Source organism: Lissotriton vulgaris, chromosome 1_1 (genome assembly GCF_964263255.1).
Source record: "Lissotriton vulgaris chromosome 1_1, aLisVul1.2, whole genome shotgun sequence".
In the NCBI taxonomy this organism is placed as follows: domain Eukaryota; kingdom Metazoa; phylum Chordata; class Amphibia; order Caudata; family Salamandridae; genus Lissotriton; species Lissotriton vulgaris.
Genome location: NC_141685.1, coordinates 1,046,503,903 through 1,046,525,064, shown reverse-complemented (window position 1 = coordinate 1,046,525,064; position 21,162 = coordinate 1,046,503,903). Strand labels below are relative to the sequence as shown.

Here is a 21,162-nt window from a genome sequence, read left to right as displayed (position 1 = left end):
CACCAAAAGGCTCTTCTGTTGCAAAGTAGTTGCCCTGAGCTGTCCTAGAGGAGGGGGTCGGTACTGCACCAAGCGTCTCAGCACTCGCTTTACTCGCTTTTATGGCTGAGGCACCTCTGACTCAGTGAAGGGTGAACGCTAGGCCTGGTTGGGCCCCTCACTTGTTATTTGCAGTTTTCATCTCCTCTGACAAAAGCTTGTCCTCCACAGGGCTTTGTCTTTCAAACGTCTACAAAGATCCACTGCTTCTACCTGCGTCCCCTCTCTTCAGGCTGTAGGGCCACCAGTGAGACCACTGCAGGGACGAACCCCGAAGCTGTTCACCCTCCAAGAGTGCTGACATTCCCCACGTCAGGGTCCGGCAAGAAAAGTGGCCTCCATACCCACAGTGATCGCTGGACCTTGCTGTTGTGCGCCATGGCTGCAGCCCGCCCTAAAAAGGACTGCAACTTGAGGGAAATGCTGGTTAAACAGAAGGGAAGTAGGAAGAAGGACGGCCCCCGTCTCTTCTCGAGCACCCATCTGATGTGGAGGATTTTTGGAAGTCCTCTTTGCCTCCCTCGGGGAAGACTTGCAAATTGTGAAGAAAGACCGCTATAAGGACTTGAAGGAAGTCCGCCATGAGCTGGTGGAGAGAGGGGAGAGGGTCTCATTTACAGGAACACGAGATGGGCAGAGACAACTGCAGGAAGAACTGATACGACTCCACGAACAGAAGATTGACTTTCAAGCCCACGCATGAAACCCTGTAAATTGGTGTAAATGGAATAACATACCCATACGTGGGGCCCCTACCAATGCCAAGTAGGAGGACATTGTGACCTACAGGGCCCAGTTTCTTCAGATCCTAGAAGCAGCACCGGAGAGGGACATCCAGCTAGAAAGGGTCCATAGAGTGGGCCCGCCACATCCTGAGAATGGCCACCCAGTTAATATCCTGATCTGCGTACATGATTTCCAGCTTAAGGAACAGATTCTTCGCAAGCCAGAGGCCTGCACCCCTTGTAGATCAGAGGCCACACATTGGTTCTATACCAGGCATGTCGACCATCACTTTTCAGAAGCTGAGGGAATTCTACCCAATTACGACCAATCTGCGTGATAAAGGAATAATTTCCTCCTGAGGTCATCACTTCCACATTGTCTTTCGTTATGAGGGAAAGCTTCATCTGATACGGTCCCTGGTGGAGGCCTGCAGGGTGCTGCAACTTGAGGAACCTTCAGAGAGTGCACAGCAGGCCACCCCGGAGAGCACAAGGCAAGGAAAATGCTCTCAATAGCTGGGGTGCGGCCTCCCTGAGTGACCTCCAACCGGACTATGGCAAGTGAACGCTGAGCAGTGCTGGAGCTGCTGTCAGAAGAAACTGATAGGCAAAATCCTGAAAGAATACAATGGAGTCCCCTTGGGTGGTATTTGCAGCTTGGGTGGTCAGGTTTGGTGGGGTGGAGGGATAGGATTAGGGAGATGAGTGGCTATGTGGCACCATGGACACCTCTACCCATATAACTCATAGGACTATGGTGGCTATTCCAGACTTCCTACAATTGTTATTTTTATGTTTTTGTTGGGTTCCTTGGTCGCTGGAAAAGGAGTACATTCATCCTCGCAAGACATACTACATATCAGGAGGGTATTGCTGCGTGTTGTCCCCGATTTCATGACACATCTCTCTGTACATGGTGCTGCACCAGCGATGATCAGACCTTGACCCCTCTTACATACGATCAAGTAAAAGTTCCCACCCTTAATGTAAAGGGGCTTAACAACCAGACCAATGGCTATGCGATTTTCTCCTATTTAGAACACACTGGTGCATATCTGTGCCTCTTACAGGAGACACATTTACTTCCCAAGGATTGCTGCGGCTTTAGATCCCGGGCCTTCCCCGATCAATACGTCTCCTCTGCGGATGCTAAAAAGCAGGGGTGCCCACCTAGTCTCTCGCTTTTTCCGGGGGGAAGTGGGGGACAAACTGGCCAAGATCAAGGGACGAGAAATAGCACAGAGTGCACATAGGGGATCACTCTTATTGTGGGCTCCCTTTATGCACCCAATGATGGTCCGGAAACGTTCCTTCAACAGGAGCTGGCGGAGCTCATGTCCAACCTAGATAAAGTGCTCTTGGGTGGGGATCTGAACCTGCTGTTCCATAATATGCTGGAAAGGTCCGCACATAGATAAGGAGGAGCCAGCCGTATTCTCGAGGGGGCCTGATAGATGCGGGAACTGGTACTTAAAGACCTCTGGCATGAACCCCCAGGCCAGAGAGTACACCTTTTATTCACATGCTCACAAGACTTACGCTCAGCTCGATGACTTCTTGGGGACTACATGAATCCAGAATTTACCCACAGGTACTGAAACAGACCCTCGTTCCCTACTGACCATGCTGCGGTCTCTCTTGTCTTGAGCCTTCCACCCCTGCAACAAGCATTCCGGCCGTGGAGAAGTGAGAGAAACTCTCCTTCAGATACCTAAGGTGGTAGAACAGATCACCCAAGCGATCTCAAACTACCTTGGCCTTAATGACACAGCTGAAACATCAGTCTCCCTCTAATGGGAGACCCTAAAAGCTGTGATTCGAGGAGAACTGATAGCGAGCTCTGTGGCTGATGAACTTCGATGGGACAGGCAGAAACAGTTGCCTTATCGGGTGCTGGAGTTGGAAAGGATACACAAACATATGGGCCCATCTTGTGTCAGGGAGCAGCTAGAGGCAACCCAAATATAGCTAGCAGGATTGGATATGGACAGGGCAGAAAAGTATGCCTTGCTTAGGATAAGCCATTCCATTTATGTGGAGAGGAACAATTGTGGCTGTCTGCTGGCCAACCGGCTTCGTGCCTACCAACTGGTGGCGTCCCTTTGAATGCACAAAGGCACTGAAATCTTAGGGGATTCCCCCATCGCATCTCCCTTACGCTGGTTTTATGAGAACTTTTACTCACGGCAAACCTTTATGAAACAAGCCCCGCTTCTTACCTGAGAGACGTTTGCATCACTCGCCTGGCGTCGGACCAGGCGATTCGCATGATCGTCCGATTAGAATAGAAGAGGTCGTATCAGCCATAGCAAGATTGGAACCCTTATATCACCAGGGCGGGACGACTTCCCTGCCCTGTTCTACAAAGCATTTTGTTCAATCCTGGAGTCCATCCTGACTCGACTGTTCAATGCGATCCCTTTTCCGGGAACAGCCCCATCTTCCATGATGGAGGCATCCATTGTTGTCATCCCCAGACCAGGGAAAGACCCTCAACAATGTGGTTCCTATAGACTAATATCTCCTTTGAATGTCAACATTAAGCTCTTTACTGGCATTCGGGCATCCCGAAGTAACCCATTGATACTGGGGTGATTGACCTGGACCAAGAGGGCTTTGTTCTCACAGACAGTGTGGCGATAATACCAAACTATCCTCCATTTGATCGATAAAGCCAAACGCTCCTAATGGCAGACTATGCTCCTGGCCATAGACGCAGATAATGCGTTTGACTGGGTACACTGGCCATACCTAGAGGCAATACTTGCTCACTTTGGCTTCGGGTCTTGTTTCTGGTCCTGGATACTCAGTAACTAGATCATCCCACAGCAAAAGTATGGGTCAATAGCCAGACTTCGTCCCCATTTCCTATCCGCCGCGGGACAAGGTAGAGGTGCCCACTTTCACCAATGTTATTCGCTCTATATATGGAGACCTTTGCCCAAGTGTTTGGGATAAGCCGCATATAACAGGGGTCACATTCGACAGGGAGATAGATACCCTTGCCCTCTACGCAGATGTTGTTATAATAGCACTGGATAATCCCCAAGAGGCTTCACCTGCCTGAGTAGACAAACCGGCATCACCAGATGAGCCGGACATGGAGCTATCAGTCCCCACTGAAAGGGGAGTTTGGGAATACCAAATCTTCTACAATGTTACCATACTACCCCACTCTGCTAAAGGGTGGAGTGGTCCACAGAGGAATCAGAAAAGCGTTAGCTGTTTATGGACCGATCGTGGGTACCTCCCTTTAGAAGATTCCATTCCTGACGCCTAAACTGAGGCCCTGAGGCACTCCAAAAGGGGCTTTCCTCATTCCCCTCCCCGCTGACCCCAATAGTTAATAACACAGCTTTTACACAGGGCCTAAATTCAGTTGCATTACACCACTGGCTTGAGGCCAGCTGTCGCTCTATCGGACACCTCTTTGGTGATGAGGGCCCACTCTCTCTCTCGAGCAATTGCAGGATTACTATGCGCTCCCGGAGATTGAGAGGATGTGATATTTGCAAACCAGGAACTGGGTAATGCACCAAGTGGTACGCGTGTGAGCACAACAACCCCTCACTACCTTTGAAAAGTGGATCCTCACAAACACCAACGATAAGCACCTCATTATCGACCCCCACAGCATCATGCACCACACACCCTCAGCGCCTAAGACATCAGGACAGAAATGCTGGGAGATGGAACTGGGGAGGATGCTCATGGCTAAGGAGTGGGAAGAGATGTACTACAAGATGATTAATGTAGCACGCACCACAGCTAGTATTTAAACGGCTACCAAAATCGGCACCTACTGAAACCTTACTCTAGTGTGGTTGCACAGGGGTAACCCCACCCATAGGGTGGGCTGTTGGAGGCAATGTGGTTCCCCAGTGACACAAATACACTTGCTTTAGGAATGCCCTACATTATCACAATAAGCAGAGAGGATTCTGAATGATATTGACACCCAAGTGGACACACAGCTCCCTCGATTCCCTGCATGTTATCCTGGGACTCCCCGGTGTCCTAACCTTTTTGCTCAAATCCCGTAGGTGATGGCAGATCAGCGTGGCACTAGGGGCAGCCCTCCAAAACATTCTCACTTATTGGGGTGTGGAGACTACCAACTCACTATGGGTGGCTTCATTGACTTTGGCAGGTGCTAGGCAGGGAGAAGCTCACCTTGACCCTCACTGCTCTTGGAGATTCCTGTGGAGCTCTGGCGCCTATTCCTAGCTCTCCTTTATAAGGAGTTCCAAGAGCTGACATGCCCCAAATACTTGACACTCCTGCGACTTACAGATATAAACGACACCCCACTGCCAACAATTGATCCCTAAGGGGCCCTCCTTGCTATAACTCCAATGCCTTATCATATAGCTCCATTGCTGCAATTACTCCCGGGGTGGGAGAGGGGTCTTCTGTTACTTCAGTTACACAATATTTGGGACGCTGCGCCGCCTCCCTGGTTGGTTTGCGTTCCTTGTTACGCAAAAGGAATCTTGTCAATAAAAAGATTTGAACCATAGACCTTCTTTCCTCCAGCCTAGCCCAAGGGTAGGGCAAAAGGAGGGGGTTTATGTTGTTTAAAAATCTTTTTACATATTTATTATTAGGTATACTCTACGTTAAATATGAGTAATCATGCAATATAGTCCTATATTGCCAGAAGGCAGGAGGGCCAGATTTACAAAGCTCTTTTGCGGTCACAAACCTTCCGATCTGTAAAATCTAAGGGTTTGTGACTGCAAAGGGCTATATTATTAATGTACAAAGAACTTTTTAGGAGTTGGAAAATTCTTTCCAATTCAAAGAGGGGCTTTTGCAATCCTTTCTGAATCATGAATAGAATGGGGTAGGAAAGTGGCATCTCCCTCCTATTTCCAAATTGGAGACTAATATATTAATGTGTTGACACTTCAATTGCGGTCGCAAACCACTTCTGAGTAACTGACACCTGAACTGGGATGGTTCTCAATGGACCCCTGCCCCTTGTGAATGGTGTCAGACGCCTCGACCAGAGCACCAGTACCATAAAAAATGAAAGTTCTAATTTGAGAATGCAACACTGTGACGGGGGTACTTTTGTCCTTTGCAGACCACCATGCCTTTTTCATAGCCAATCACTGGAGTCATAAGTAGCGACCTCCCTAATAATATTCATTAGGCTGGTCGTTCTGCGACCCCATGTGACTGGAGATTTTGAATTGCAACGTATTAGTACTTAGTATGCATTCTAAAATTAAAGATCAGCCACAAAACGTCAGTGTGTAATTTCCATTCAATTTTTAGTGCATCTGGACCATAGACCCAGATTACGTTTCTGGCTTATTTGGTGCAGTTATCATGAATAGGTTATAATTGCACCAAAAACCTAGCCTGGAATATGTGTCATGTCAAACTCAAATCTGCGTTCCATTTTAAACAGCCTTCCTTTTACACAAAAATAGTATATCAGTTTCTGCTTTAGAGTGGGCATATCATTCTCAAAGTCGTGTCTCTGTACTGCATATCTTTTAATTTATCTTCACAGGAGCTACTATAAATGGGTTTCTTATAATGAATGGAGAACCTTTGAAATATCAAGCAAATTTGGGTTTTACGTATGGTACGTATTCCAGGCTCCTGTCCAACAATGCAAAAGTTATCTTAATGCTGATGGAATTGGCAATCTGGAGAGGTTAACACTAGTGGGTGAGGGTGGTTTAATTTGCATAAATCCCCCCAGAGTACTCTTGACCTCATTAACAATCTTCTTATCATCAAATGACATGTCTATTAAATTGACTAGAATGTTACTAGGAACGCATGGGGTGCTTATAGAAGGAAGAGGATTTCTGGGGAGTGTATGGTGTCAAGTTTTGTACTGTGCTAAGTAAGATGGAACTTATAATGTGCCCTCAAAGGATGGGAGATGTGTGGTGCAAGAATTCTTTGAATGGTGGGAGGTTTTTGCGGTTTGTGAAATGTGCCATGTCTTGTGCAAGGAATAGGGTGTGTTGTATTCTGTGATTGCTTTGTCTGGTATGTATCACGATGACATGCAAGTCTTTGATAGGTCCTGTGTCGTGTACTGTTCTAAGTAAGAAGGGTGGTGTCCTGCATTGTATCTGTCTGGTACATGCAAAGGAAATATCAATGTCATGGTGCTTCCTGCTGAGAGCACAATCATTAGACAGTACTCCAGGTAGGTTCATTCCATCATTGACAAATGGATGAAGACAGATGTCTTCAGCACTGGAAGAAAGCCCACTGCGCTTCTAGTGGGGGCCTTTCCATGTGCCTAGTTGTCGACAAACGGTAAATGAGATGATGATCTCCTTAAGCTAGCTGACAATATGGAGTCGTCATTTAAGTGAGCACCATTAACAAACTGTGCTATCCTGCCAGGATTTATTCCTTTGCCTATAGCTTAGAGAGATTTCTGTAGCAAATATACAAGCCACTGAGCTCACGTACCAGGCTTTAAACCCCATAGTGATTCTTTCCCCGCATAAGTGGGCAGGAGCTGATTTGGTTACCTGGTAAACTGTAGTTCGTGCGTCGGGGTCACCAGAGATCCTCTTCAGACTCAGCCTAGCCAGATCCAGAGGGTCCTGGGGTAGGTGGGCTGGCAGTGGGTAGGGATTAACATGCTTGAATCGTGGAAACCAGTACATGATCCTCTGGTATTTGCGGATGGGGTGGCTCCGGTCACCAAAGATCTGCAGCAGCAGAAACTTGGTATCCTTGTTGGGAAGGATTCCTGTAAGGAGAAAAAAATAATAAATCATTTTTTAGCTTATACCGCTGCGCTTTACTATGCACCCTAACTTCGGCCTGCTCACTGGCATCCTGATCCTCACTGCCAGCTTACCCATTTGTTCTATCTCTACACCATGAAATCCCTTTAATCACTTATAGCATGCAACTCTGGTCCTTGGTAATGTGTTCCTCAATCTTAGGCTGTCCTAAAGCTCCAGCTTGAAGTCTAGACTTGCCGCTCGTCCCAATTCTGACCGGTCTCTACTGCCTTTTCCTGCAGCTAACCTTGCAGTTGCCCCTCGTTTGCTGCCTGTATCCTGTCTATCAACTCCATCTAAATTATACAAAACAAGCATTTACAATGCAATGGTCTCGGCAATATTATAGGTAGAGCTATTGGCATTGCTCATTTTTTTTTGTATCCCTAAATAAATGGCATTGTCATTTATATTGGCAATAGCTTAATTGCTTGCATATGCGAGACCTATTGCATTAGCAGAGAGAGAGTGAGGTAGTGAGATAGAGAGAGAGTGAGTTAGTGAGATAGAGCGAGAGAGTGAGGTAGTGAAATAGAGAGTGAGGTAGTGAGAGAGAGAGTGAGGTAGATAGAGAGTGAGGTAGTGAGAGACCGAGAGAGTGAGGTAGTGAAAGAGTGAGGTAGTGAGGGAGAGGGATGTTCTGAGGTAGTGAGATAGAAACAGAGAGTGAGGTTGTGATGTAGTAAGATAGAAAGAGCGAGAGTGAGGTAGTGAGTTAGAGAGAGTGAAGTTGTGAGGTAGTGAGATAGAGAGTGATTGTGTGCTTTGCAAAAAATGTCTTAAAAGAAATCCACCATCATTTGCACGCAAAAGGAGCAGAAAAAAGATTTTTTTGTTAATAAAAAAAATGGTAGTCACAAATAGAAATCCACAGACTGCTCAGCGAGTAGAATAGCTTTTTTGTGCAAAGCTTCTCTTTTTATAGCTTTTTTCCTCGCTGTGCTGCTGGTTTGCTTGGGCATCGTCTGGCTGCTCCGCCTGACGGAATTGTCAGGTTATCTTTTATTCACGGGAGGATGAAGGGGAGAAAACACACCGGGCTGTTTAAATCAAGCCAGGCATGGGGTCGGGCCTGCCTTTCTCACAGGCAGCGGGAATGCCAGGAATTAGAGACATCAAAAACATGCAACTGCTCGCATTTTTGTTTGGAGTACTTCCTTCAAAGGCGGCGCGGCTGGATGAACCAGCGTCGTGTTAAACGGTGCTTCCTATGCGGCATTGTTAAGAGCACCAGGAATCCGCGATAGGTTCATATTTGCAGACAAATAACCTTTACATAACAATGGGGTGTTATTTACATAACACTAAACACCGAGCGGTGCCTTTTCTAAGCGCTAAATAACAATTGGTACTATTTGCTCCAATTTAAAGGTACTGGATTTAACAACCTGGAGATTGGGGAGGCACAGCAGGTGCTCGCAGGTGGTGCCCACTGGCACATATTTTTGGGGACCAGCATTTGTTTTTTCTCATCAGATTTTCACTAAGAGCGAGGGAGAGGAAAACACAAAAGCGAGAAGGAATGAGAAAGTACAAGAGGGAAAACAGTGAAAATGGAGAAAAAAGAACGTGCTCGAGTGAGATATTAAGGCACAAGTGTATGGGGGTGAATAAAAAAAGCATGAGGTTGAATCGAGACCATGTAGTCTGCCTTCTTCGTATTCGGCCCCCCTGATATTCGTAGCTCTGGCTGTGGCCTTCTGAGTCAAACTTAGAGCTCTGGCACGGATTGTTTTACAAATCAGGCACTGAGATGCAGCAAAACATCCACATGGGGAGACACCTTCTTTGAGAGACCAAGACACAGGAGATACAAACACGGAGAAACAAATAACACAGGGAGACGCTGACATGGGGATACACTGACAAGACAGAGAACGCTCTGGGGAACCTCAGGAAAGACCCAGTACAACACTAGCAGACATAGTGAGACTCAAAACAGCACTGGGGATACTTCGAGAGGACATGGGGGCGTCATGAGATGAAAGCACTGGAGAGAAACACAGGATGTCACCAAGTACCCGATTACCTGTCAGGTGTAGCGGTATTTCTGGGTGAAATACACACCACCCGATCACGATAGGCCTTGAGCTTCTACATCCAGATGTTCCAGGTGAGGGGACACCGGACATATTTTACTGGTTCGAAAATCCCTCTTGTAAAATGACGTGGATTTGGATGCACGCAGACCCAGGCCTGGATGCCGGGTCCCGTCTGACTCCTTCCTATAGCTTGATGAGGGAGCATGGAATGCCCCCTGCCCGCCCGCCACTGCCTGCTACCCCACATAGACATATAACATAACACAGAATGTCATAGATGCAAAATGTAGTATGACAATTCACGACAAACCTAATAGAGGTGATGCAAAAATATCATAGCGCAGCGTAAAATTGACATAAGTGACATGCTGCTTTTCTTTAATCTCTTGTTAAAAAGGTTGCCAGCGCCTCGTATCCTCGTAAGGATGGCAGAGGCGCTGTAAGTTGATCTCCATGCTAGATATTACAAAGCCATTGAAAAGTGAGCACATTATCCTTCCAGCAAAGGGTAGAATAGAGCCATCAGAAAGATGATGCGGGGTCAGTTCCTTCACAGCCACCTTGGAAACCCTCCCGCGATCTCACGTGTTTCCAGAAACAGCCAAGGTATTAAAACATTGATGTGAGGTATTGATTTTCTACAGCTCAGACCCGGGGGTATCTTCACACCCGGAGTCCCCTGGGGGTACAGCGGTGTAAGTGAGAGCCTTTGGGGCGCGCTCCTGTTGTGGACGGGTAGTATTTAAAAAAAAAAAAAACAAGGGCAGAAGAGAAGGACATCTCTAGGTATAAAGCACATCGCCCGCATAGCTCCGTATTGTAGAGTCAAGCGCATATGAATGTCATGCACATACTGGTCAGTAGAATATTTTCAGCCAACGAAAATTAAAGTAAATTAATTTTGGCAAGCCGAATATGACAATGAAATCATTAATACAATACTTTAAACACATCACAATACGATACATTTACCAAGTTCAAGTCCTTTCCTCTGTTTTGAATTCTGGAGTCTGCCACACATGGAATACTTCTATGCACTGTCTTGATTTGGCTTTTAAAGACAGTTACAGAGGCATAGATCTGGGCTGGCATCAGGCTTACCTGGCTAGCGCCTTGTTTGGGGGCCGGTGGGCGCCTCTCGCGCTGCTCGCCTTCCCTGCTGCTGGTTCCCCCTCATGCTGCGGCCATCGACGGCTCCGTTTCCTCCCCAGACTCGGTGGTGGACGAAAGCCCGCACTGCCGGTGCCTCCAACCGCTGCCTCTAGGGGAGGGACGGGGCTGAGGCACGTGTGAGTGAGGCGGTGGGCTGTGAGAGGGATCGGGAGAGCGAGATACAGGCAGAGAGCGAAAGGAGCGCGGAAAGAAGGCAGTAAGACCGGTCAGGAGGGGGAACAGATCTGTGAGGCAGATGGGGCAAGGAGGTGAGACGTAGACTGAGACCCGGAGAAAGAAAAGGAACGGGGGCTCTGGAAAAAGTGGGAAAGTGGCAGAGGAGGAGGCTCTCAGTATCTCGGATACAAGAGGCACACTGCCGTCTTCTGGCAGGCGGCGGCGGGGATGCAAGGGCCAGACGCGATCGGGCAACAATGGCGGCCTCAAGCTTCCGAAATTTTTCGGATTCGGGGGCGTGTTTTGCTGTCCTGAGTGACGGATGACGTCACGAGCTAAAGAACAGCAAAACTTACGCCCCCAAATCCGAAAAAGACGGGGCTAAATTGGAGGGACGGCTCTCTCCTCCAATGGCTGGCCTCCGTTTAGGAAGCCAGCCAATGGAGGAGAGACGAGGAGGGAGGCGGGTTTAAGCTGCCACACTAAGTAACAATAAATCTCCGGACTTCCTGTCTTGGCCTACGGCCAAGCCTACAGTCCCTCGACCTAAAAAGAGATGGATGGAATACTTGCATTAACCTGAGCCACCGTCAATTACTCGGGCAGCATCACAATCCATTGTTATTTTGCACACCATGCCATGTCAGTTTGGAGTCAGCTATATGGAAATCAGTCTAGACCCAGCGCTCCAGTGTTAACAGTCCAGCCCGAACTGCCATGCAAGGTCCTCCATGAAGGAACCACAAGCAACCCAGAACTGGTTTCATCCTACTCAGCACTTATCAACCAGGTATAACTTGGTACCGGTGACACAGTTTTCACGGGACCCTCGTGTGGGCATACCCGCTCCAGTTAGCGCCACTCTAGCTTGCATCTCTGCCTCTGTTGCCTAGTGTCCCAACCATCACCTTACCCACCTGGTGACGGCACCCCCACATCCAGCAGGCTCAGTCACTGCTTTATTTTACTGTGACGCTCTTTCACCAGATGTCCTTCAGCTCCACTTTTCTGCCTACTAAAGTCTCTCTCACTGCCTTCATGCTCACTGCTCAGCCTCTTCTCCACATTTCTTTATCCTTATTTATAGCAGGACCTACATTTGTGATTCGTCAGCCTGGTGTCGATCGCTACCTATGTAGAGGGCAGGTCTTCTTCGGCTGTCTGGTAACATGCCTTCATACCCTACAGGCCCTCTAAGTCTGCCTTTGCTCTTTGGTATTGTGTCCCTCTGAAAGCGGTGTTTGGAATCTTCCAGCCTGACAGTGCTTGGCACCTTGCTGGGAGTGACATTGTCCGAGTTCTTGACCTTGCGAGGGGTTCTATATATATATGGATTTGAATTGTACCTGGGCAGCTGCTCAGTGAAGGCTGAGGAAGAGGTGATTAGTAAAGAACCTGGTGAATTTACCTAACTTTTGAAGAGATAACAAATTGTGAATTCCTACATTCAGCAGAGTTCTTCCTTCATTGACTGGTATACTGTTCATTATTCCCAACCTAACCTACCATTCAACCTCTTCTGCCTGGCAAAGTGTATCCAGTTTCTGTTAACACCCCAGCTTCGTCACTTACTCACTTTCGAGACTCTGCTTGTTTGGTCACCTGACATCTTCCATCTCACAGTTTACGTGCTCCTTTATGGAAACCTGTCAACCCCTACCCACGATCCATCATTCAGTCACATTAACATTTGAATAGAAGTGTAATATTAACTGGTCCCCAGTTTCAAATCCTAGAGCTTTCCTGTTCTAGACGCAACATACAACCTGTTCAGCCCACTAGAAATATACAGGAGTAGTCTGCTGAAGCAAGCAGAGTTTCCACTGTGGGTTTGAAGGCCCAGCTAAGGCCATTACTGAAAAATGTGAGAAGGGAAACGTCCCTTAAAACAGCTATTTGTAATGTTAGATAGGGCCAATCATGCAAACAGTCCACCTAGATTTCTGTTCCACTTGAGATCTACCATCCAGAAACTGACAAATCATACTGGTATCTGGCAACTGGACAGTGATGCCTACAAGGGTGGTAACCACTGGAAGACTTGCTCTGTGTAGGTAAGGTAGACTATGAATGGTGTGGAGAAGTATCTTTCACATCTTCTAATCCCAAACAGCTCTATATGAGGCTACAGTCCTTACCGTTAGACTCCATCTGCTCCAGCACTTCAATCGCACACTCTTGCTGCCGCGGGTAGTGGTTGAACATCCTCTGGATAAAGTTTCGGGCCACAAACACCTCCTTAGGGAACACATCTAGCAGTTTGTTGTAGACTGCAATGTCTCGTTCAACGCCAAACTCAGGCATCTTCTTGAGGGCAGCATAGATAAACTCCACATGGCCTCGTCGTCGGATGTCCTTCTTGCAGAAAACATCAAGTACCTGGGCAAAAGTGGCCTTGCTTCTCGAGAGGTGGCTGGCTTTCTCGAATAGATCTTCATAGGTGACTAAGGAGCTGCTGCTAGTATCACCCTTCTTTTCCTTCTGCTCTGGTGATGGTATTGGTCTCAAGCTGGATATGCAGGCGCTGCAATGGAAGCTTCGTTTAGCCTCCTGATCTAGAGTCTGAAAGACAGTGGTCACGGATACGTTAACCAAACACACCACATAAACTAGGTATTGAAGAGATGCACTATGGGCACTGTATGCAGCAGAGCAGCTCAACACACAGGGTAAACACAAAGTGCATTCTATGATTCACTACGCCCATCATGCACTATTTATCAGGGTAACCAAACCATGTACACTCTATGTAACTGTAAATACATACTACATGCTGCTGAAAATATTACATGTACCTTACATGAATGGACTAACGTCCACAACTGGCATACACTCTTGTCACTGTGCACACCATTTAAACTAGCACTACAAACAAGCACTGGCGTTGCCAATAGGTCTCGCAGTAGGAAAGTTGGAGCTATTGGTTTTGTAAATGACATTTTATGTTTATGTTTTGTGATTTACAATGCCAATACTTTTAACTTTAGCATATGTGACACTTTTAGTATTTGTAATGTCACATGTTTTGTATTGCCTTTACTTAGATGTATTGATATTACAATTAACATTGGCTTTTAATTTTTTTAAATAATTAATACTTAAATAAAAGGGATTGTAATTTTTAATTGCTATAGCTTAAACTTTTGTAAATAACTGTTGTGAAGATTATGTTCAGTGACTAAAATCCAAGAACAGAAGTGAAATATTAACGTTTTTTGTGACATTTGCAATAAACCTTCAAACATTGAGAGAACATATTTGAACCAGTGATGCTGTGGTAGTGCTGAGTGATGCTGTGGTGGAGCGATAGATAGATAGAGGGCGATAGATAGATAGACAGAGTGACGGCGATGGATAGATAGACAGTGAGGGCGATAGATAGAGTGAGGGCGATAGACAGATGGATTGATAGAGAGTGAGGGCGATAGAGAGATAGAGTGAGGGCAATAGATAGATAGAGTGAGGGCGACAGATGTGTGTGTTTGTGTGTGTGCGGTTGTGTGTGGTTGTGTGTGTAGTTGTTTGAGTGGTTGTATGTGTGGGTGGTTGTATGTGTGGGTGGTTGTATGTGTGGGTGGTTGTATGTGTGGGTGGTTGTATGTGTGAGTGGTTGTATGTGTGAGTGGTTGTATGTGTGAGTGGTTGTATGTGTGAGTGGTTGTATGTGTGAGTAGTTGTATGTGTGAGTGGTTGTATGTGTGAGTGGTTGTATGTGTGAGTGGTTGTATGAGCGAGTGGTTGTATGTGCGAGTGGTTGTATGTGCGAGTGGTTGTATGCGTCTATGGTGGTGGGGTTGTGTGTGTGTGGGTGTTTGGTGGTGTGTGTGGGTGTTTGGGGTTGTGTGTGGGGTTGTGTGTGTGGGGTTGTGTGTGTGTAGTTGTGTGTGTAGTTGTGTGTGGTTGTGTGTGAGATTGTGTGTGTGGTGTGGTTGTGTGTGTGGTTGGGTGTGTGGTTGTGTGTGTGGTTGTGTGGAGGCTAGCCAAAATGACTATGTGAAAGTTTTAGTGATGGAAAAACGACTTTAATAAATGGCCCAAAAATAAGCTATACAAATGACATAATTAGTTGGCCAAAAGCCAGCAAACCTTCTGAAGTGAGAAACCTCTAGAAAACTACAAATTGTGTTCTGGCTTAGTTCAACTGCTGATTGCCATCTAATAGTCTTTATTGATATTTGAGTGCCTTCTCGTTGCCCAGAAGCAGGCAGTCCCAAGGACTGATCCCAGCCTCTGCTCCTGCTGTGTGATGAGCACTGACACGAAGTTCAAAGGACCTGGATATGCTTGCAACATGTAGAGTTGTGTTAGTAAAGTCATTGGATAAACGTGGCTGCCAAGAAGCCCCGGGTCATTTGGGATTCCTTCAAGCCCTGGATTTTTACCTGAAAGTACTCTTCAAGCTGTTTTTTTCCACAATGCTTATAAAGGTAAATTAAAACCTTTAAACTCAGATTGCTGCTCTCTGCACAACCAGGAGAGACTGGGGGTGTGATGTCACGAGACCATTCACAGCTATTGGCTAATTAGTGCTCGTGCTGTGGGCAGCCCCTGCCCCCGACGTTCCCCCTCCGTCCATTTTGCTTCTTGCAGGAGCAGAAGTGAAGTGAGGGTAAAATGGAGCTGTAGCGAGGGGCTCTCTAGCCTCCCTGCACAGCGTCCCTTTGTGTCCCTAGGTGTAACCAATGGGGCTTAAGAATGTTTTGTGGCTGGAAGAAGACACGCCCACGAGGAACATGGCGGCGGGCTGAGAGCCGGTCGCGGCAGCACCGAGGCGTCCGGATGGCCGAAATGAGTGCAGCACGATAGCGAGAGGTCGCTAGTCTCCCCCTGTCTAGGTGAGAGATAGATGCGTTTTTCTCTCCGCAACCGCTGACTGTAATCCTAAGCCGGCTCCTCTGTTTCTTTTCCCCGAGGATCCACGGCTGTCTCGGGAGGTACTGCAGCAGGCGGCGCTATGACCTGCTTGGCTTTCGGAATTGGGTCGGCTCAGCGCGGCTCAGCGTGAGAGGGAACGCCTCTACAGGGCGAATGTAGACGGAGGCGGATAACCAGGACGCATGTTGGGTTTGCAGGGTTTGCAGGTTATGCATCCCTTAAAACATTTAACGCCTTTAAAATCGGCATGCAGCGTTTTTAAGAATGTCCTAGTGGAAAGCAGTACCCAGCGGTAATCAGCGGTAATCAGCGGTAAGGAGGTATTCAAGGGGGGTATTGACAGTAGTAAGTCCCCTGCGCATTTCACCATACTATTGCATGATAGAAAATAGAAAATCTACAACCCACTTTTTCCTACTCTTACTGAGGTTGCAGCTGGCTAAGGCTGGTCAGATCACGGACCAGTGCGCATTAACACTTATGCTGGAAGAACGCCGACGATGCCTATGGAGCAGATTTCGCTCTGCACTGTTCAAAATTAAACTCGGAAGCCTGGTAATACAAACACTTGAGCAACATCCTAATAAAACAGACTCTGAGAGAAAGAAGCTTTACTCTCTTGCAACAAAGTGTGGGGAGAGGGGGAGTAGAGTGGTAGAGACTCACGGGCTTATTACTGGGAGGGGGGGTTGCATGGATCAAACGCAGCTTGGTCTCCCAGTTTATAGGACCACTGAAGTCACTGAAGTTACTGAAGTTATAGCTCAAGAGCCGGTTCTGTTGAAATTTCCTGAGTTAGGAGAGCAAGAATCAACGGAAGCGGTTATATCTAGGACTATCGAGCAAGCCAATGTTGAGATAAGCCCAATTTCAGTAAAACAGGGACACGTCCTTCCAGTAAGAAGAAATAGGTATCAGCTGAGATCCAGGGTAGGATTAAAAGAGAAAGGGGCTCTACAGTTTGAAGAGAGAGAGCGACCTATGCCATTAACCCCCTGCAAAAGCAAAAAGAAAAAGACTATTTCAGTCAAAAAGTTCAAAGGTGTATCTCATGAGGGCCAAGTGGTGAAAAGTACTCCATCCCTAAAATCTTTCTTCAAGGTCTTGGATCAGGCTAAGCATTCCGCAGTGCAGTCGGAGGGCAACATTGGCACTACTCCTTTAAAAAACAGATACGGGGTCTTAGAAAAACTGGGTGATATGGAAAATGCGGATGAGACTGAAAGTGTAACAGGAACCTCGGCCAATTCAAATAAAGTTTCCTCAACAGATAAAATGCGAGGAAACCAAGACACCAAACCCAAGAGTCAGGTTGTAACAGTTAAACTTGCACAAAGCAGCTCTAAGGAGGCTGAAGAGGAGACTAGGAGATTGGACGCAAGTAAAGATAACCAATCAGTCTTAGCCCGAATAGCTTCAGGAACAAGGAGGAGGTCTGAGGATTCAAGCGAGCAGGAAAGTGACCGACTAGGGGACCTTTTTCGATCCCTGAGAGGCGACATGATGTCGAAATTTGAGATATCGGAAGCCAATCAAAAATCAATACAGGACAGATTCGATGTGTAAGAATCTAAGTTAGAGGAGGTCACTTTGCGCACAGGGAAACTTGAAATAGAAGTGGCTGCTTTGGACAAAACGGTACACGGAAATAAAAAGGACATAGAACATCTTAAAGCCCAGAACAGATCATTGGTTATGGACATTGAACGGATGGAGACCCATGCTAGGAGGAATAACTTAAGGATCCTGAAAATACCTGAAGGGGAAGAGTTGGAGGACTTAAAGGGATTTGTCTGTAAACTCCTGAGGGACGGTGTTTTAAATGATCGTCCGGATATAAATTTGGAGGAAGAAATCCAGAGGGTACATAGAGACCCCTACAAGAGGCGTACTGACAGGAAAACTCCTAGGAAAATACTTATAAACTTTCAGACATACAGCGTTAAAGAGCTTATCCTAGGGCGATCCCTTACGAAAACAGATCTACGTCATAAGTCCAGTCCCTACCTTATCAGGTCTGACATTGGCGCAAGAACTGCGCAAAGACAATGGGAGCTGGGCACTAGAATGCCGGACTTAAGGTCATTGGGAGCACATGTCCAGATGAGATTTCCAGCCATGCTCAGGATTATGTGGAAGAATAAGACATATAGCTTCACACAGCCAGAAGAGGTCGACAATCTTTTAGACCGAATAAGAAGTGAGCAGGAGGAATAGGACTGGATAGATAAGCTGAGTACTTCAAGGAAGAAAATGGAAGGAAATAAATATATATAATAAAAAAAAAGGGGAATGGTGTGGGGAGAATCTGAAAAAGCAAATGACTGTATAAGTAGGCTGTATGAAAAAAATGGGGGACATGAAGATCTATTTGTAATTTAATTTGTCTCGCTCGAATACAGTAAACTGGGGAATGGTGCGGGGAGAATTTGAAAAAGCAAATGATTGTATAAGTAGGCTGTATGATAAAAAAAGGGGGACATGAATTTAATTTAATTTGTCTCGCTCGAATACAGTAAACTGGTCAAGGGCAGCACTTGATTGCTCCGAAAGGCGAAGTCATCGCCAGGTATGTTGGGGGGAGGGGTTCAATGGGTGGGGGGAGTCAGGGGGGAAAATAAAAAATCCTCATATATAAATAAATGTTTGACGTATAAAGGAATGGATGGGTACGTGCGTACATCAGAATTATGATTAATCCGTATAAGCTTAAGGTTCTGTCATGGAATATTAATGGTATAGGGGAAAAAATAAAACAGAATAGAATTTGTGAATTCTTAAGAAATTCGGATGCCCAAATTATAATGTTACAAGAAACACATTTGGAGGCAGTAGTATGTGATTCTCTCTTTAAAAAGTATAGGTGGGTTCAAGACATAATCAGTTCCAGGCAATTAGGTGTTACTAGGGGAGTTTCTATTATAATTCGAGCAAACAGTGGGATAAGCTTGAGAAGTTTCGAGACGGATCAATCGGGCAGGTGGCTAGTTCCACAAGTATACATTCAAACTACCCCATATACAATCGCAGTGTACTATGGTCCTAACGAGGACAATCCGGTTCCGCTCTCCAAATTAGAATTAGCTTTATTTACGACAACTGGTCCTCTAATCCTAGGTGGGGATTTTAATCTGGTCTTCGACCAAAAACTAGATAGAACTTCTAGGGCTAAATACCATGCTCCCTTAAAATCACTTGCCATCCTGGATGTCTTAATGAAAGACTTTACTCTTGTAGATGTCTGGAGAAAAAAGTATAGATCTCAACCAGGTTTCACTTTTTATAGTAAAAAATACAAGAATTACTCCAGAATAGACCACTTCTTAGTTGACCAACACCTTCTCAAAGACATTAGCTATCTCTCCTTCACGCCCTCAGGACTATCGGACCATGCTGTTTTAGAATTGGTAACTAAACTGAATATAACTTCACCAAAACCAAGGTGGAGACTGGAGAGATCATTTCTATTAGATAAATCAGATAAAATTAGAAGTTAAAGACAAAACATCAGAATTCTTTATAATAAATTCAGGATCCTCCTCCTCCCAGATAGTATGGGAAACTTATAAGGCTTACTTGAGGGGTGTTTTAAGTTCTTTAATGTATTATAAGAGAAAAAGTATAAAAATAAAAAGAAAGGAAGACTTGGCAGCAATAACTAGAAAGGATCTCGAATTGCAAAATGCAATTCTAACAAACTCCAGGGAAGTACATCTGTTAGAGAAGGAACTTGCTGACTTGCAGCTCCAGTTAAAAATTTCGGATGAAAGAACTCTTAAAGAAAAATGGGAGTCCAGCAGATTAAAAAAATTTGAGTATGGAGAGAAGTGTGGAGCTCTCCTTGCCTGGAAAGCTAGAGAAGAGAGAACGAGAAATAACATCAAAGCAGGAGATTTGATAGAAACAGACACAGAGATAAGAGAAGAAGCTAGGTCCTCTATGAGGAGTCTTTACACGGAAGACAAAGATCCCATGGGGGTGGATTTAGAATCCTGGCTGAGTATAAAACATCTGCTGCAAATGTCCGAATCGGATAAAGCATATTTGGAAAGTGAGATAACAGAAGGGGAAATTTTAGGCCAATTGAAGAAAATGAAAAGGGGGAAAGCTGCAGGTTCTGATGGGTTGCCAGTGGAGATCTATTCGGACAATAAAGACCAATTAATAACTCCATTAAGGGAACTCTTCAATCTTTTATTGATTCAAGGCTACTCTACACCTCCCTCATGGGGAGAAGCCATTATAACGCTTATACCCAAACCAAATAAAGACTTGAAAAGAATAGAGTCCTATAGACCTATTTCATTACTGAACACGGATATGAAGATTTACTCAGGCATTTTAGCCACTAGATTATCAAAGGTCATAAAATCTATAATCCACCCTGACCAGAGAGGCTTTATCCCAGGGAGACAGTTAAACGAACTAACGTTTCAAGCAATAGGGGCCATAGATTATGCTAACGCTAAAAATCTCCCACTGGCGCTGGTTGCCATAGATGCGGCTAAGGCCTTCGATCAGGTCAATTGGAAATATCTATGGGCCACAATGGCGGCTTTCGGGTTCCCCCAAACCTTTATAGAGGCGGTCAGATCCTTATATTACTGCCCAAAAGCTAAGGTCTTAGTCAACGGAATTTTATCTGAGTGGTTTGATATATCTCGAGGTACCAGGCAGGGTTGTCCTCTGTCTCCCCTTTTGTTTGATGTTTACATGGAGCCCTTTGTTTGTGGAATTAGAGAGGACAATACCATTCAACCATTTCAGCTTGGAAATCTGCCTTTGAAGGTGGCGTTGTACGCAGACGACCTTCTTTTATATACCTCTGATCACTCGGTAGCAATTCCAAGGTTATTTTTTCTATCGGAAGAATTTGGGAAACTGTCCGGGTACCAGATTAATAAGGAGAAAACAGAGATTATGGGGTGGAATAACAACACACACATAGTAGGTGCAAAACAGAATATGAGGCACCTGGGAATTTACTTAACTCAATCTTTAAAAGATATCACTTCACTCAGTTGGCAAAAGGTGGTTAAAGATGTTAATAAAACTTTAACAAGATGGGGGAACTTGCCTTTAAACATTTATGGTCGGGTCAACCTCATTAAAATGACAATTCTTCCTAAATTGACCTTTTTATTTAACTGCATCCCCTTATCATTCTCACTGAAAGACATTAACATTCTACAGGGTAAAATCGGATCCTTTATATGGGCCTGCAAGTCAACAAGAATCGCATGGAAGAAATTGAGGAGGGGTTTAAAAACAGGAGGGCTAGCCCTCCCTGACCTTTTGTCATACTGTCATGCATTTCATTTTAAAAACTTTAGGCTTCTTGCAAATAAGCTAGACGCATCATCACAGGGCCACCTGTTT

The 21,162-nt window shown here is 45.7% G+C and overlaps 1 protein-coding gene across 2 annotated transcripts in view; it reads right to left on the bottom strand.

The window, feature by feature from the left end:
• The window catches only part of ECSIT (ECSIT signaling integrator), a 138,670-nt gene that overhangs the window by 66,189 nt on the left and 51,319 nt on the right, over positions 1 to 21,162 (bottom strand). For both annotated transcript variants that reach the window (XM_086962620.1, XM_086962629.1), the window contains exons 3-4: positions 13,047 to 13,470; positions 7,277 to 7,500 (exon numbers count right to left, since the gene is read on the bottom strand). In XM_086962620.1, coding sequence (XP_086818746.1) covers positions 7,277 to 7,500; positions 13,047 to 13,470 — 648 coding nt within the window. The remainder of the gene's footprint in view (positions 1 to 7,276; positions 7,501 to 13,046; positions 13,471 to 21,162) is intronic.